Raw genomic sequence first — 17365 nt, forward strand, 5'->3', positions numbered from 1 at the left:
AGTAGTGCAATATCTGGATCATAGGGTAGTTCTATTTTTAACTTTGAGGAACCTCCATACTGTTTTCCAGAGTGGCTGTACCAGTTTACATTCCCACCAACAGTGCAAGAGGGCTTCCCTTTCTACACATCCTGGCCAAAACCTGTTGTTTCCAAGAAACAAACTCTTAACTATAGTCAACAGACTGATGGTTACCCAAGGGTAGGGGGTGAGGGGATGGGTTAAATAAGTGATGGGGATTAGGGAGTGCAGTTGTCATAATGAGCTTCAGGTGATGTATGGAATTATTGAATCAGTATATTGTATACCTGAAACTAATATAACACTGTATTTTACTAACTGAAACTAAAATAAAAACTTAAAAAAAGAACTTTTACAATTCAACCCCCCAAAAATATAATTTAAAATGGGCAGATGACCTGAATAGACATTTATCCATAGAAAACATACAGATAGCCAAGAGACACATGAAAAGATGCTCAACATCACTAATCACTAAGGAAATATAAATCAAAAACACAAGAAGATACCACTCGTCAGAATCACTAGAATCAAAACAATAAGAAATAATATTACTCAGCCACAGAAGAGTGGGATCCTGCAAATTGTGACATTGATGGTCCTAGAAGGTATAATGATGCTAAGTGAAATAAGTCGGACAAGGAAAGATAAATACCATAGATTTCACTTACATGTGGAATATAAAAAGTAAAACTAATTAATAAATAAAGAGCAGAATCAGAGCTATAAATACAGAAAACAAGGTGAGAGTTGCCAGAGGCAAGAGAGGTAGGGTGATGTGCAATGGTTGAAGGGGAGTGGAAGATACAGGCTTCCAGTTATGGAATGAATAAATCACAGGGGTAAAAGATACAGCATAGGGAATCATCAGGCCTTGTGCTGAAGGCTCGGAGCCTGGAGCCTGCTTCGGATTCTGTGTCTCCCTCTCTCTCGGACCCTCCCCTGTCGCACTCTCTTTCTCTCTCTCAAAAATAAACATTAAAAATTAAAAAAATAAAAAGATACAGCATAGGGAGTATAGTCAATAATATCTTAATAGAGATGTATGGTGACAGATGGTAGCTACACTTGTGGTGAACATAACTTATAGAGTTGTCCAATCACTATGTCATACACCTGAAACTATGTGTCAACTATACTTCAGTTAAAAATAAGAATCACTGAAAAAAAGAATGGAATAAAAATAGTTGTGTTTAAAAAATATTTTTCCTTTTTTCTCTTCCTTTTTATGTACATATGTATGCATTTATATATGTACAATATAAACACAATAGAAGTTAGAACATTTTTTTAAACTTCCCTTTCCCTCTTTTCTGTTGTTGATTTAGTTCAGACTTTCTCCAGGAAGCTTTTTTTTCAACTAGCCAGTATATTCCCTTAGGTCTCCCCTCTTTAGTATTTTCATATCCAATTGTAAATTCTTTCAGGATAGAGTTGTGTTTCATTATTTACTGTGCTGCCTTCCATAGTCATGCTTGGTGAGGGCTGGTTGCTTGGTGATGGTCTGATTTCCTCAAAACCTGCTTTGAAGTATGATGTAACAATGCTACCTCTAGCCAGCTAAAATGGTCAGAAACTTGTCCAGGGCTAGCACAACTTGTCTATGAGTGCAGTGTTGCTGCAATGGCTACCATATCACCATTCTGCCAGGCTGAGGTAGCTGACCAGCTGGCTGGTAGCTGGCTGATGGGACTGGGCTTTTCTGTGTAAATTGTTCCTCAAATAGCTTTTTTGGTCAAGGACATGGCCCTTCTCATGTTGAGTGCTGCCTCTTAGTCGGCAGTATTTGTGTAGCCATGCTTCCTTGCCAGAACCTCCCTGCACATTGTTAAGAGCTGTCAATGCCATTAGAAACATAAAGGATAAGCCCCAGAGAAAGAATACAAAGGACTGGGAGGAGGAAAAAGAATGGAGAGTTATGACCTTAAGTGTGCAGGTTGCTAAACCCAATGTAAAACACACCCTGCACATAATAATTCCTACTGTTACACATGAAATTTAGCAGGAAAATTATGAAAATAAAATTATTTTGCAAGAGGAGTCTACACAGACATTGGTTTCAAGGGACCTATATAAGGTTTCATGGCCACACTGGTGGCCCTCCAGGTTGACTTCAGATTGAGCCTGCCTCTGTTAGAGCCTGCTCTTATAAAGATCATTCTAGGCTTGTTGCAAGGATAAAATGAGATGATACATGAAAATTGGTTTTATAGACTATAAAACAATATGCAAATGCTTGGTGTTCTTTTTGTAAGCTCCTGAGGGCACTGACAGTGGTTTAATGTTGTCCAATAGTGTCTTCATGGGAGTTTGGAACAGATTTTAAACACCTGTATCTGAAGAAAATCAAATCCACCTACAGAATGAAGAGAATTGGGTCCCCAGGAGGGAAAAACATGTCTGGGAGATACCTAAATTGTGTCTGGGGAGTGGTCGTTACCTAACCATGTAAGAAAAACCTTGGGTTTCCTGAGTGTCCTCAATTGATGAGAATTGTTTTCTTTAGAAGTAATTTCCAAGAAAATGCCTGTGATCTCATTGTCAGTGAAACTGTTGACACTTCTTTAAAAGTGTCTGTTAACTTATAGTAAATTACAGTGGGAGTGCATGTGGTCCCCACATGAATGTATTATGGTCACACTGTTTTAATAACTAAAATTTAAATCACAGTAAGTGACTAAAAAGTAAACTGCTGCTGCTTCTGCTCCTTCCATGAAAATGACCCTTTTTTCCATTTAGCTTCAATGCATGAGATTTCATATCAGTTCTTCACCTGAATGCATGAGTCTTCAATCTCAGGAATGGTTGTTGACTTCTGTGTTTATGGGCATTTCATCCCCATGAAGAACTACCCATTCCCTCGCTGCAAAGACTGAGCCTGAAAGATTTTTCTCTCTAAGGAAGAATCTTTCTTATACCTTTCTTGTTACAGTAGTCAAAAAACACAAACAGACTGGGGAGGTCTGATAGTTGGGAGATACCTTGCCAATAACCTGACCCTTGGTGTGGAGCTCCCTCCAACTCTACAATGTCATGGGAGTTTCTCCTGTGACTGTCTTGGAGAATAAACACTCTCTGTTAATGTCCAGTGACTTAATTTTCCATTTTCTTTTCTTAACAGGTCCAGTTAAAAACAAGAAAAAGGGTAAGTTAAGCTCCTGATTTTATGAAATTGCTCTCATGTCTTTTCTAAAATTAGAAGAAAAGGGGCACCAGGGTGGCTCAGTCAGTTAAGCATTTGACTTCAGCTCAGGTCATGATCTCACAGTTCGTGAGTTCAAGCCTCGCATCAGGCTGTCTGCTCTCAGTACAGAGCACACTTGGGATCCTCTGTCCCTCCTCTCTCTGCTCCTCCCCCTCCCTCCCTCTCTCTCTCTTTCCCTCTCTCAAGTAAATAAACATTTAATTTAAAAATTAAATAAATAAGTAAATAAATAAATTTAGAAGAAAAAAGGGAGTAGGATTTTTATATATTCTTTCAATGCTGTTTGTTCATTGATTTATTCAATCACCTGTGATCTTCTCGAATATTGTAGCTTCTGTGGAACAAGAAATAGAGATTGTGTTTTGGTGATGATCCATGAAATTGCTACTCTAGCAGCGTATGAAAGTTGTTTTTATTTTTCTTTCTTGCTCCCTCTTTCATACAATTAAATTGACATCTCTTCTATTCATTCTTCCTTACTCTTTTCCCTGTCCTCCTTTGTCCTTTTTTTGCTCTCCTTTATCAAATCACTGATCATCTGTAAATTAAGTCCTGATGAATTAAGTCCTGAGACAGCTTGTGGGGACTAGATATACTACCTTCTGAAAGATGTCAGTACCCTATTCTTGGCCTAAAAGCTATCCCCATCCTATGTCTCAGTCAGGGAAGATGTTTCTTGCTTTGGAGTTTCAATATCATTTTCTCTGTGATGGAAAAACTATGCTGAAGTAATACCCTGATCTTTTAGTCTTTTCAAAGAAGCTTCTCATTGAGCAGATCCATTTTGCCATTGTTGGGTCAGTAAGTTTCTGATATACCTCCAACAGGACTGATCCAAGAGCTTGTATAAGCACTTGCATACTTGAAGAGTATACAAACATACATACAAAGAGTACCCAAAGACAGAACAAGTTCCAAAACACAAAAGTAGGCAACATGGCAATATGGTCCACTCCTTAGGACTAAAAAAAAAAAAAGAAAGAAAAAGAAACTACAAAATCAGTTTTAAATACCTATTTGTTTCTGTTTTCCTACATAGAAAGAAAAAAGAGTGAAATTAATGATTTTTCATTAAAACGCTTTAACCAAAATTGTTCGGTTAAGATTTCTGGAGCTTCATAGTACGCCAATCCCAGAGTAGTCCAAAAAGACTGGTTTCAGCCACTGCCTGCCACTTCTCTGAGCACTAGGGTACTCTGGTGGCTTGAAGTACCATGGCCCACATGGAAAACCTATGTTGCTACTGTAAAGAAACTGAGGAATAGTCTGGCCTCCTGAGGACCTCATCTGAGCAAAGGTGGAAAAGAAGCCAAGAGCTGGGATCAGTGAGGAAATCTTTCTCCATTGGGCCTGGGCACTCACCAAGATATTATGTATTTAAGAAAGTAAATTTGACTTTTAAGCATGTATGTTTTTTTTCTAATAGTTTTTTTTTAAGAGCAGGTTTAGGTTCACAACAAAATTGAGGGAAAAGTACAGAGTGTTCCCATATATTCCCTGCCCCCACATGTGGATAACCTCCCCCACTGTCAGCACCTTGGACCAGAGTAGTACATTTGCTGTAATTGATGAACCTCCATTGTCATACCATTATCACTCAAAGTCCTTAGTTTATGTTAGACTTCATCTTGGTGCTGTACATTCTATGGGTTTTGACAAATGTATAATGACATAGATCCCCATAGATTACAGTATTATACAGAATAGTTTAACTGCCCTAAAAATCCTCTGTTCTTGGCCTCTTCATCATTGCCTCTGCCCTAAGCACTGGCAACCACTAATATTTCTATTGTCTTTTTAGTTTTGCCTTTTCCAAAATGTCAGTATGTAGCTTTTTGAGACTGGCTTCTTTCACTTAGTAATATGCATTTAAGTTCCTCCATGTCTTTTCATGGCTTGATAATTTCTTTCGATTTTTTTCCTTTTTTTCTTTTAAGTTTTTATTTTAATTCCAGTTAGCTAACATAAACTGTAATATTAGTTTCAGGTGTACAGTATAAAGATTTAACAAATCCATACATCACCCGGTGCTTATCACAAGTGTACTCCTTAATCCCCAGCCTCTATTTCATCTATACCCCCTCCCCTCTGGTACCATCAGTTTGTTGTCTATAGATAAGAATCTGTTTCTTGGTTTGTCTTTCTCTCTCTCTTTCTCTTTCCTTTTGCTTGTTTGCTTTGTTTCTTAAATTCCACATGTGAGTGAAATCATATGGTATTTGTCTTTCTCTGACTGACTTATTTTGCTTAGCTTAGTACTCTCTAGCTCCATCCATATCACATCTTCTTTCTCAATTCATCAGTCAGTGGACACTTGTGCTATTTCCATAATTTGGCTACTGTAGACAATACTGCTATAAACATCGGGGTGCATGTATTCATTTGAATTAGCATTTTTGTATTCTTTGGGTAAATACCTAGTAGCACAATTGCTGGACTTTAGGGCAGTTTTATTTGTAACCTTTTCAGGAACTTCCATACTGTTTTCCAGAGTGGATGTACCAGTTTGCATTCCCACCAACAAGGCCAGAGGGTTCCCCTTTCTCCACATCCTCACCAACACCTGTTGTTTCCTGTGTCATTAATTTTAGCCATTCTGACAGGTGTGACGTGATACCTCATTGTAGTTTTGACTTGCATTTCCCTGATGATGAGTGATGTTGACCATCTTTTAATGTGTCTGTTGGCCATCAGTATGTCTTCTTTGGGAAAATGTCTATTCATGTCTTCCACTCATTTTTTAATCAGATTATTTGCTTTTATGTGTTAAGTTTTATAAGTTCCTTACATATTTTGGATACTAACCCTTTATCAGATATGTCATTTGCAATTATCTTCTCCTATTCTGTCAGTTGCCTTTTAGTTGTGTTCATTGTTTCCTTTGCTGTGAAGAAGATTTTTATTTTGATGTAGTCCCAATAGTTTATTTTTTATTTTGTTTCCCTTGCCTCACGAGACATATCTAGAGAGAAGTTGCTATGGCCAATGTCAGAGAAGTTACTGCCTGTGTTCTCTTCTAGGATTTTTATGGTTTTAGGTCTCACATTTAAGTCTTTAATCCATTTTTAATTTATTTTTGTGTATGCTGTAAGAAAGTGGTCCAATTTCATTCTTATGCATGTTGCTGTCCAGTTTTCCCAACCCCATTTGTTAAAGAGGCATTCTTTTTCCTACTGGTTATTCTTTCTTGCTTTGTCAAAAATTAATTGACCATATAATTGTGGGTTCATTTCTGGGTTTCCTATTCTGTTCTATTAATCTATGTGTCTATTACAGTACCATACTGCTTTGATTACTACATTAAGCATGTAGTTTTTAACTTTTGTCATATCTCCTTTAAAATAGAAATTATATACTAGCCAACTGGATCAAACAATACATTTAAAAAATTATTGGGGCGCCTGGGTGGCTCAGTCGGTTGGGCTTCCAACTTCGGCTCAGATCACGATCTCGCGGTCCATGAGTTCGAGCCCCGCATCGGGCTCTGGGCTGATGGCTCCGAGCCTGGAGCCTGCTTCCGATTCTGTGTCTCCCTCTCTCTCTGCCCCTCCCCCGTTCATGCTCTGTGTCTCTCTGTCTCAAAAATAAATAAACGTTAAAAAAAAATTTAAAAAATTATTCACCATGACCAAATGGGATTTATAGGGATGCAGGGCTGGTTCAATATCCGCAAAACAGTTACCATGATTCATCACATCAATAAAAGAAAGGCAAGAACCATATTATCCTCTCAATAGATGCAGAAAAGCATTTGAAAAAATACAGCATCCTTTCTTGATAAAAACCCTCAAGAAAGTAGAGTTAGAAGGATCATACCTGCAGATCATAAATGCCATATATGAAAGACCCACTGCTAATATCATCCTCAATGGGGAAAAGCTGAGAGCTTTCCCCCTAAGGTCAGGAACATGACAGGGATGTCCACTCTCACCGCTGTTATTCAACATAGTATTGAAAGTCTTAGCCTCAGCAATCAGACAACAGAAAGGAATAAAAGGCATCTAAATCAGCCAGGAGGAGGTCAAACTTTCACTCTTCGCAGATGACATGATACTCTATATGGAAAACCCAAAAGATTCCACCAAAAAACTGCTAAAACCAATCCATGAATTCAGCAAAGTTACAGGATATAAAGTCAATACACAGAAATCGGTTGCATTCCTATACACAAATAATAAAGCAACAGAAAGACAAATCAAGAAATCAATCACATTTACAATTGCACCAAAAACTATAAAATGCCTAGGAATAAATCTAACCAAAGAAATGAAAAAATCTATACACACCAGAAACTATAGAAAGCTTATGAAAGAAATTGAAGAAGACACAAAAAAATGGAAATATACTCCATGCTCCTCAATAGGAAAAACAAATATTGTTAAAATGTCAATACTATCCAAAGCAATCTACATATTCAGTGCAATTCCTATCAAAATAACACCAGAATTCTTCACGGAGCTAGAACAAACAATCTTAAAATTTGTGTGGAACCAGAAAAGATCCCAAATAGCCAAAGCAATCTTGAAAAAGAAAACCAAAGCTGAAGGCATCATAATCCCAGACTTCAAGATGTATTACAAAGCTGTAATCATCAAGACAGTATGGTACTGGCACAAAAACAGACACTCAGATCAATGGAACAGAATAGAGAACCCAGAAATGGACCCACAAACATATGGCCAACTAATCTTTGACAAAGCAGGAAAGAATACCCAATGGAATAAAGACAGTCTCTTCAGCAAATGGTGCTGGGAAAACCAGACAGTGGCATGCAGAAAAATGAACTTGGACCACTTTCTTACACCATACACAAAAATAAACTCAAAATGAATGAAAGACCTAAACATAAGACAGGAAGCCATCAAAATCCTAGAGGAGAAAGCAATCTAAAACCTTTTTGACCTTGGCCACAGCAACTTCTTACTCAACACATCCCTGGAGGCAAGGGAAACAAAAGCAAAAATGAATTATCGGGGCCTCATCAAAGTAAAAAGCTTTTGCACAGTGAAGGGGACAATCAGCAAAACTAAAAGGAAACTGACATAATGGGAGAAGATATTTGCAAATGACATATCAGATGAAGGGTTAGTACCCAAAATCTATAAAGAACTTATCAAACTCAACACCCAAGAAATGAATAATCCAGTGAAGAAATGGGCAAAAGACATGAATAGACACTTCTCCAAAAAAGACATCCAGATGGCCAACCAACACATGAAAAAAATGCTCAACATCATCATCATCAGGGAAATACAAATCAAAACCACAATGAGATACCAACTCGCACCTATCAGAATGGCTAACATTAACAACTCAGCCAACAAAAGATGTTGGCAAGGATGCAGAGAAAGAGGATCTCTTTTGCACTGCTGGTGGGAATGCAAACTGGTGCAGCCACTCTGGAAAGCAGTATGAAGGTTCCTCAAAAAATTAAAACTAGAACTACCCTACAACCCAGCAATTGCACTACTAGGTATTTATCCAAGGAATGCAGGTGTGCTGTTTCAAAGGGGCACATGCACCCCCAATGTTTATAGCAGTGCTATCAACAAAGGCCAAAGTATGGAAAGAGCCCAAATGTCCATTGATGGATGAATGGATAAAGAAGACGTGGGGTGTGTGTGTGTGTGTGTATCTATATACACACAATGGAGTGTTTCTCGGCAATCAAAAAGAATGAAATCTTGCCATTTGCAGCTACGTGGATGGAACTAGAGAGTATTATGTTAAGTGAAATTAAAGACAAATATCATATGACTTCACTCATAAGGAATTTAAGATGCAAAACAGATGAACATAAGGGAAGGAAAGCAAAAATAATATAAAAACAGGGAGGGGGGACAAAACATAAGAGACTCAAATATGGAGAACAAACAGTTGCTAGAGGGGGGATGGAATAAATGGGTAAGGGGCACTAAGGAATCTACTCCTGAAATCATTGTTGCACTATATGCTAACTAACTTGGTTGTAAATTAAAAAATAAATTAATTTTTAAAAATGGAAATTATAATAAATGTAGAAAGCTCACCTGGCTTTAACAAGGATACTCTCTGCTCCTAACACAAGTCCAGGGATGACTTTCCTTCTTAATAGGTCGACTTAGGAACACTTTCTAATTACAGCTACTAGTTTTGTTTTGTTTTTTTTTCACCCATTAACTAAACAATGAATAAGCATGTTATATTTATCAGGAATAGAGATACTGAGGTAAAAAAAAAAAAGTGGGAAAAAAAAGAAAGAAAAAAGAAAAGTGGTGCTTGCCCTCTATCTTGAATAGTGGAAGTACACACAAATAATTACAGTGTAAAAAATGCTATCATAGAAACATGAACAGCGTGCTGTGGGAGCACAGAGAAAGAACATGTAGTTCTCCCTGGTGGAGTAAGGAACCACATCTAAGAAAAAAAAACAGGGCTGCCTGGGTGACTCAGTTGGTTAAGCATCTGTCCGACTCTTGATTTTGGCTCAGGTCAGGATCTCAGTTCATGAGTTCAAGCCCTGTGTCAGGCTCTGCACTGACAGTGCCGAGCCTGCTTGGGATCTTCTCTCTGCCCCTAGCCCCCCCTCTAAATAAATAAATAAATAAATAAATAAATAAATAAATAAGCATTAAAAAAGAAAGAAAGAAAGGGGTGCCTGAGTGGCTCAGTTGGATGTCTGACTTTGGCTCAGGTCATGATCTCAAGGCTTGTCAGTTCGAGCCCCCGTGTCAGGCTCTGTGCTGACAGCTCAGAGCCTGGAGCCTGCTTCAGAATCTGTGTCTCCCTCTTTCTTTTCTCCTCCCCTGCTTGTGCTCTCTCTCTTCTTCAAGAATAAATGGGAAAGAAAGAAAGAAGAGAAAGAAAGAAAGAAAGAAAGAAAGAAAGAAAGAAAGAAAGAAAGAAAGAAAGAGAAAAAGCAGTATTTAACCTGGACTTTGAAGGAGAGGGGAAGAAAGAGGGGGAAAAATATTCCAGCAAAGGGAACCGCATATTCAAATCCCCCAGAAGGATGAGAACATGGCATGTTTGGTGGAACTGCAAGTAGGCTAGTGATGTACTATAGGCCATGTGTGTGGTGGGTAGTGGCACCCAGTTGTAATGTTCTCCAGTGAGTGAGCACTGAGAGAACACACCTGCTAGTGACAATAGAAGGCAATTGTCCAGGCTAGAAGCCCTGTAATTACAATCCATAGAATGCAATGCCTCTGGCAGGGACTCGGATTGCTGCTTAGCACTGCTACCTTGTATGGGCCGTTATTGGAAGGAGAATGCACATAGACCTTAAACATTTACTTTGACTGAAAGTGATTTAGAAGCCACTTAATACAGATTTCCTTGGACACAGTGAATAGGCACATGCATGAAGAGGTAAATTGAGTTGTTCATTTAATTTCCATCTCTAACAGAATTTTCCCCTTCTATAACTAACTCACTCACACTCATTCTCTGTCTCTCCCTCTCCCTCCCTCCCTCCCTCCATCTCTCTCATTCTCACTCACTTGCTTTGATTTGTTTTTTCAACAATTTGGTTTTCACTAAAAGGTTAGGGAAATGCCCCTTCTGTGAAGTTTAGCTTTGAAAAGAATGAGATTACTCTTCCATCTAAGACTGCACAGGATAATTTTCTAAGTACAGAAGTCTATGGGCTTTTGTGTCATGAAGCGTCCTTTTAAAGTAAGGAAACCTGGAGAAGGAATTCAACCCTCTAAATGCATCCTCTCGTCCAGAGGTCATTTTGCACATGCTTCTCTCTGGGCCAACTTTCTGGAAGTTACACAAATGTGAGAAGCACACATGCCTAAGCCTGGTTACAGAGAAGCAAAGAGGACCAGCTGCAGAACTGGATCCCAGCAGGAGCTTTTTTCCAAATGCTTTCCAACATTTTCATAAGTGAACATCCTCTGTTTATGCTGCAACCATTATTCTTTTTGACTAGAGGAGCTTCTGGCTGTAATTCTTCCAACATTACATTAGGAATCACAAGAGATTCACAGTCTTGACACTGAAGTTTGTACCCAAAGAACACCCTCTAGCTTGAAAAATCAGCTAGGCCTGAAAATTCTGGGACTTAGAACAGTCTAATATGCACCTTCCTCTACATCTATGCCACCCAGAGAACAATATGGAGAAACAAACCTTACAACCAGGCTAGGGCAGTTTCCTGACTGCCAGGGTTAAGTCACTCTTCCTTATGGAACCTCAGTCTTGGGAGGAAACTGAGAGAAATCATCAAGGCCAAGCTCCTCGTTTCACTAATGGAGAAACTAAGGCTCAGGGAGAGGAAGGGATTTGCCCAAAGTACATCTGTGGCAGACCTGGGGCTTACAGCCTTATCTCCTGACTACAGATTTTGTGTTCTTTCCACTGCACTAGCTGGAATTGAAACTTGGGCACTGAATAAGCCTGACTTGGAAGCCGCCCAAATCTGAAGGGAGATGGCTTTCCTGTTCAGCATCTTGAAATTGGCTAATCTAGAAACTGGGCAGATCCAATCTTTTGCTGCTGCTATGTGCAGGGAAAACACTAAAGCTCCTTCCTGCCTCTAAGTCTTTAAGGCTCCAGGGACACTCCATGGGAGAGAAGCTCTTTGGACCTTCCTTTCCTCCCTGGGAAAGGAGCCCCACAGTGACCCCATTGTTTCATTCCAAATGCAGATGTGGTTAGACATGGACAACTGGCCTCTTGAATGGCATTGCCATAGGGATTGAGTTTCTTGAAAATGCAGCATTATTTTTAAAGGAGAGCCTGATAAACTAGGTCACGATTCTCCTGCCTAAGAGTCTGGGGAGTAAGGAGTCAGAGTTATTAAGGAAATGTTTAAGTGAGATTTAAGAAGGTTACATTTAAAACTAAGAGAGTACCACTGGTGGAGATACTGTCATGGAGTCTCTGATCAAAGCCCTGTATTCCTAGGATTTCCACAAAATTGTGAGAAAGTAGTGAAGGGAAGAACCCTTCTATGGCTACCTGCAGTGGGTAAATTGGGCTGCACAGAGCCAAGGAAGTAAACAGGACTTGTAGGTTTTGGTTCAAGACCACAGTTATGACTCAGTCAAATAGCTACATCCTGGTGGGAATGTTGGAAAGACTGGAATATAGAATAGAAGGGCCAGGATTTTTCTGAAAGGACAGTGAGGAGGAAAAGGGGAGGAGTTGGTGGGTTTGATTAATAATACATTCGAGAGAATAAGGCCTCTGAGGAGAGATGTTGGGAAGCTACATTATGCAGCCTATAAAAATGGAGGTTGATAGGTGATTTAATGTCTTTGAGCATATGAAGGTGGTTATGTGTATGATGGTAACTATTCTTCTCTATCTACACAAAGAATAGAATAAGAGCTTCAATTGCCACAGGAGGAAATTTCAGTTAAATATACAGAAGAACTTCCTAACAGTGAGGGGGTGATAAACACTGGAACATGTTACCAAGGGACTTTGCAGAAGTGCCTTTCCCAGAGATCTTTAAAAATAGGGTTTAGAGAGGTCAGCTGAAAAAGCAAAACCTGCCAACTGCCTCTTTAGCTTTTTCTACTCTCTACCTCCCCTTCTTTCCTTTAATCTCTCTTTCCCTCCCTCCCACCCTCCCTCCCTCCCTCCTTCTCTCCCCATTCCCCCCAACCTCTCATCTCCCAAACTCCTTCTCTTTTGCAGCTACAACCACCTCTATACCAAGCCCTAATTCCTGTACATCCTGACTTCTCTAGGAAACCTTCCTGGAGTTGATATTATTCCCAAGGTCAGTCCGTCCTCCTAGCTCCCTCTTGTCATCTCCATCAATTCCACCAAACTGAGCAGTAAATATGAAAGCCACACTCTTTAACTATAGCCTAATTCTCAATTCTAAAAAGTGACCCACAAGTCTGGCCACTTGGTAATTCTAATCTTTTGGACTCAGCTGAAATGTAAGCTGTTTTTTGAAGCCTTCTCTGACCTCTTAAAATTTTTGTCTACTAATTTTGCCACGAATATAGCACTTATACTATCCTGTGACTGTGTCTGTTTCCTAGTAGACTGAGCTCCTTAAGGGTCATTTATTTCTATATCTTCAAACCAGTTCTGTAAATAATTATTCATGAAAGAGGGTAGGGATGTGTGTGTGTGTGTGTGTGTGTGTGTGTGTGTGTGTGTGTGTGTTGTATAGTGTAATAAAGGTGTTTACCTTTATTACAGCAGGAATTCCCAGAGGGCTGACCTTGTTTCCTTAGAAGTCTGTAGAACTCCTGACAGTATATTATCAGTCAATAACTACAAATTTAACACTAAATCTTGTCTTTTAGGAAAGAAGGCAGGACCTCCTGGGCCCAATGGCCCTCCAGGACCTCCAGGACCTCCAGGACCCCAAGGACCCCCAGGAATTCCTGGAATTCCTGGAATTCCAGGAACAACTGTTATGGGACCACCTGGCCCTCCAGGTCCTCCTGGTCCTCAAGGACCCCCTGGCCTCCAGGGACCTTCTGGTGAGTTCCTCTGTCTCTCCACCTGCCCCCAGGCTCCTTGCAAGTACCTTAAAAGAGCAGGAGTAGGTGATCCTGAGAGAAGTTTCAAATGGTGGTGATGGCTTTGGTGAGCAGTAAGAAAAGCAGGTCTCCCAGCTCCCAGCTCCGTGGAGAGCTGGGAATGTAAGAAGGCAGGAGGGCCTGCCCTACTCTAACTTCCTGTGTATACCAACATGTCAAGGACAGGCCACCTGTTCTCAACCTTTTCATCGCAATCCCTCCCTGACTCTAGGCCTCCCTGTACTGAGCAAGTAAACTCGTATATATCAGAGTTCCAGTGGGGGGGTGGATTTGGTCTGTTCTGATTTTTAGCATCTATCACCACATGGCCGGCATCTGATTAGAAGCAGGCTATGGAGAGGAATGTTGGGGACTAGAAAAAGTGGCAAGCTTTATAATAGTCTCCTCCCATGAACTCTGACGTGCCTTTCCATAGAGGTAGAAAAACAGTCACTGGTGGTCAAGCAGTTGGAAACTTACAAGTCCCTCAGACTGTGGAAGAAGCAAATGCAGTCACTGAGACTGAGGAACCAAGTGCCTCTTGCACTACATCATTACTGCACCACATTGCCCATTCAAATAGCATCTAATCTCTTTGCATCTTTTCCCTTGGGCCCAGAAGGGCATCCAAAAGGTATAGATGCCAGTCCAAACCTGCCTAATTGGAATTGACAGGAGTCAGACTGCCAGGGCTTAGGTCAGTTGTTATTTCCTCCTCCTGCTCCCCTCTTGTATCTTGGGGCTTTAAAGAAATGGACTCTCTACAAAACTGATTTCTCTAGGCCCCAAAATTCTGGGTCTTTGACTCATAGTTCAAGTGGGGCTAATCAGCATTACTGTGACCACAAGAGAAGGAGATAGAGGGTTTTTTTTTCTTTATCCAATCTTTCCACAGATACTGAGCATTTTCTACATACAAGAGATAGATTGATAAGTGGTCCCTGTTCCCATGGAGTTCATGTCCTAGAAGAGGAGAGACCTGATTAAAGAAGCAAGATATTTACAAATGGCAAAGCTGTCTATGAAGAAAATTAAAGAAAGGGAGCAAAAGACTAAGGAAGCAAGTAACATTGTCTCAGGGTCACACAGTGGCAGGACTGCTCTCTCATCTGTCTTTATGGGTGCACAGTGAGGCTTGCCTTGGGCCAGCATTAGCAAGAGGCCAGTTTCCCTGCTGGATGCTAGGCCCTCTGAAGAGACAGGTCAGGGACAAGTAAGAGAAGGAAGTGGTATCCTCCCCCATCCCCAGGCCTGGCTGCCCAAAGCAAGTCTCACTGCCACTGGCTGCCTAGGTAAGGGGAAAGGGAAGTAGAAGGAGCATGCCCTCTGATTGTCCTGTCCTATTTTGCAGGTGCTGCTGATAAAGCTGGACCTCGAGAAAACCAGGTTGGCTGGGAATTGCTTTCTTCCTGGGGAGGAGGGAAGGCCACAGTCTAGAGCCACCTTAGAATTTGCTCCCTATTAAAATTGCTGAGGCTTTGTTTTGTAAGGATACCCTGGAGCTCCTGAGATGGTTCACTCACAGCCCCCTCTCGTCTATGAGCAGAAAAGCTTTGCCCCAGGGCCTGCCGTTAACTAAGGGAACTGAGTCTTGCCAAGGCCATTCCCCCCCACCCCCCACTGCACAGAAGACAGAGGGTCACCATATCCAAGCTCAGGAGTCAGCTGAAATGAGATGCCAGTCAGGCCTATCGACCTGAGCCTCCAACTTCCCAGCTACCCCAGACACCTTGTCGGCACTCAGGCACTCAGACCGCCTAGGATCAGGAGCTTGAAAATCAGCCAACCAGCTCCAAGCTAAACCCAGCCTGGGCTTCTGCCTTAAAGGCCCAAAGGGCTCCTCCCTTGTCTTTAGAGCTTCCTAATCTTTGTCTATTGGCAAGTTCTGCTGCCTTGCCTCATCTCATCTCAGCCCTCCCTCACTACAGCTGTTTGGCCACAGTTATAAATGCACACAGCTGCACAGTGCTTGATGGCTTGCAGGGAATTTTATATCCATCACCTCATTTGATCTTCAGACATCCCTGTGAGAGAGGCCAGACAGAGATTCTTTAAAATCCCCATTTTACAGTTAGGGAAATGAAGCTCAGAGGCATTCCATTCTGCTGAGGTCACATAGCTAGGAAGTGGCACAGCTACAAATCATATTACTCACTAGCAGAGATGTGGTCACTGGCATCCCAAGACAGGAGAAACGGATCAGAATTGGGATATGAAAGGAGAGTAGAAGTCAGAGGTGAAAATATGGAAACTGGTGGCTAAGCAAGAAGCCATTACTCCCAGTGACTACTCTTTCTGTCCTTCTCATCCTCCCAGCCAGCTGTGGTGCATCTACAGGGCCAAGGGTCAGCAATTCAAGTCAAGAATGGTAAGAGTCCAAATAGACTCTCTCCCCAAGAGGAGCTTCTCCTCTTCCTTACCCCTAGCCTTCAGGTAATCACCAGCCTAGCTCCTCCTGGGCTGCTAAATACCCTTGGTGGTAGGGGGCCATTCTGCATGCCATTTGCCCTCTACTGGCCGTCCTGGGTAATTGCTTGCACTGAGACCCATCACTACATACCAATTCCATTTACAATCACTGATGAGGAAGCTGAAAGGGACTTGAGACATCATCGAACCTGGGAACTCCTGGGAGAAGCAGGTTGTATCAGAGTCACCATGGGGATATGTGTAGTTTGATCAACATTTTCCCAATACAAACTAGAGAAGGTAAAACTACAGAAAATTAAATTCTTCTTGTCTGACGGGTCTCCACAGAAAATGGGTGGAGGGAGTTTTTCTCGGGGTGAGGTGGGAGCATGTTAGACTCTCTACGGAGTATGAGATGCTAGTATCTATAAAAAGGTGAAACAGGTTTAAGGAGGTTAAAAAAACGGATTTAATGTAACCCCTACATTTAAAAGATGGGGAACCAGAGTCCCAGAGAGATTCAATAATACCATAAGAAATCATACTGCCTTATATTTGTATGTACTTTAAAATTTTCAACATACTTTCTTTGTCTTTCATGTTATATGATCCTCACAACAACCCTATGATATAGGTATTAGCTCCTTTGTGCAGAGACAGAAACTGAAGCTCAGAGAGGCTAATTACCTGGCCCAGGTTTTCAGCTAAGTGGAGGAGCCAAGATTCAAAATTATGTCCATCTGATTCTTTCCACTGCACTATGCTACTTCGGCGATGTATGTACACTCCCCTGAATGACTAGGTTCATCATTTCCCCCAAAGAGACATGAACATTCATTAACGAACAGCACTTTAAAATAATGTCCAGTCCCCAGGGTGCACAAAGCCTAAAATGCATGAACCCCCAGGAGCCTTAGGAAGCAGCAAGCCAGCCAAGATGCCAGATGCTTACAGAGCTTGGAGTGGAAGGGAGGGGCTCTGAGTGCAGAAACAGTAAATGAAGCTTAAGAAACCTGCTGCATGGGGAAAGCTCCTAAGAGCCCAGTCAGTCCTGAATTGGCTGTGCTGAGCTTCGTTAATGATTGGGCTTAGCCACATCCTGGACTGCCACCTGGATGCCTGGAATTTAATAGCCTCAAAAGTATAAGTAGGAACAGAATAGTAGCAAAACCCAAACAATCCTGCTGGGACCAGCTGCCTTGGGTCCTGGGGTCTTGGATGGGCCATAATCACCATCTGTCCAGGGAGGAGT

The 17365-nt window shown here is 41.1% G+C and overlaps 1 protein-coding gene across 6 annotated transcripts in view; it reads left to right on the forward strand.

The window, feature by feature from the left end:
• EDA (ectodysplasin A) overlaps positions 1–17365 on the forward strand; it is a 412220-nt gene that overhangs the window by 387603 nt on the left and 7252 nt on the right. For all 6 annotated transcript variants that reach the window (XM_027053657.2, XM_027053658.2, XM_027053661.2 and 3 more), the window contains exons 3-6: positions 3143–3166; positions 13486–13665; positions 15056–15090; positions 16021–16072. In XM_027053657.2, the coding sequence (XP_026909458.1) occupies positions 3143–3166; positions 13486–13665; positions 15056–15090; positions 16021–16072 (291 nt within the window). The remainder of the gene's footprint in view (positions 1–3142; positions 3167–13485; positions 13666–15055; positions 15091–16020; positions 16073–17365) is intronic.

The sequence above is a fragment of the Acinonyx jubatus genome, chromosome X, assembly GCF_027475565.1.
Source record: "Acinonyx jubatus isolate Ajub_Pintada_27869175 chromosome X, VMU_Ajub_asm_v1.0, whole genome shotgun sequence".
Taxonomy (NCBI): domain Eukaryota; kingdom Metazoa; phylum Chordata; class Mammalia; order Carnivora; family Felidae; genus Acinonyx; species Acinonyx jubatus.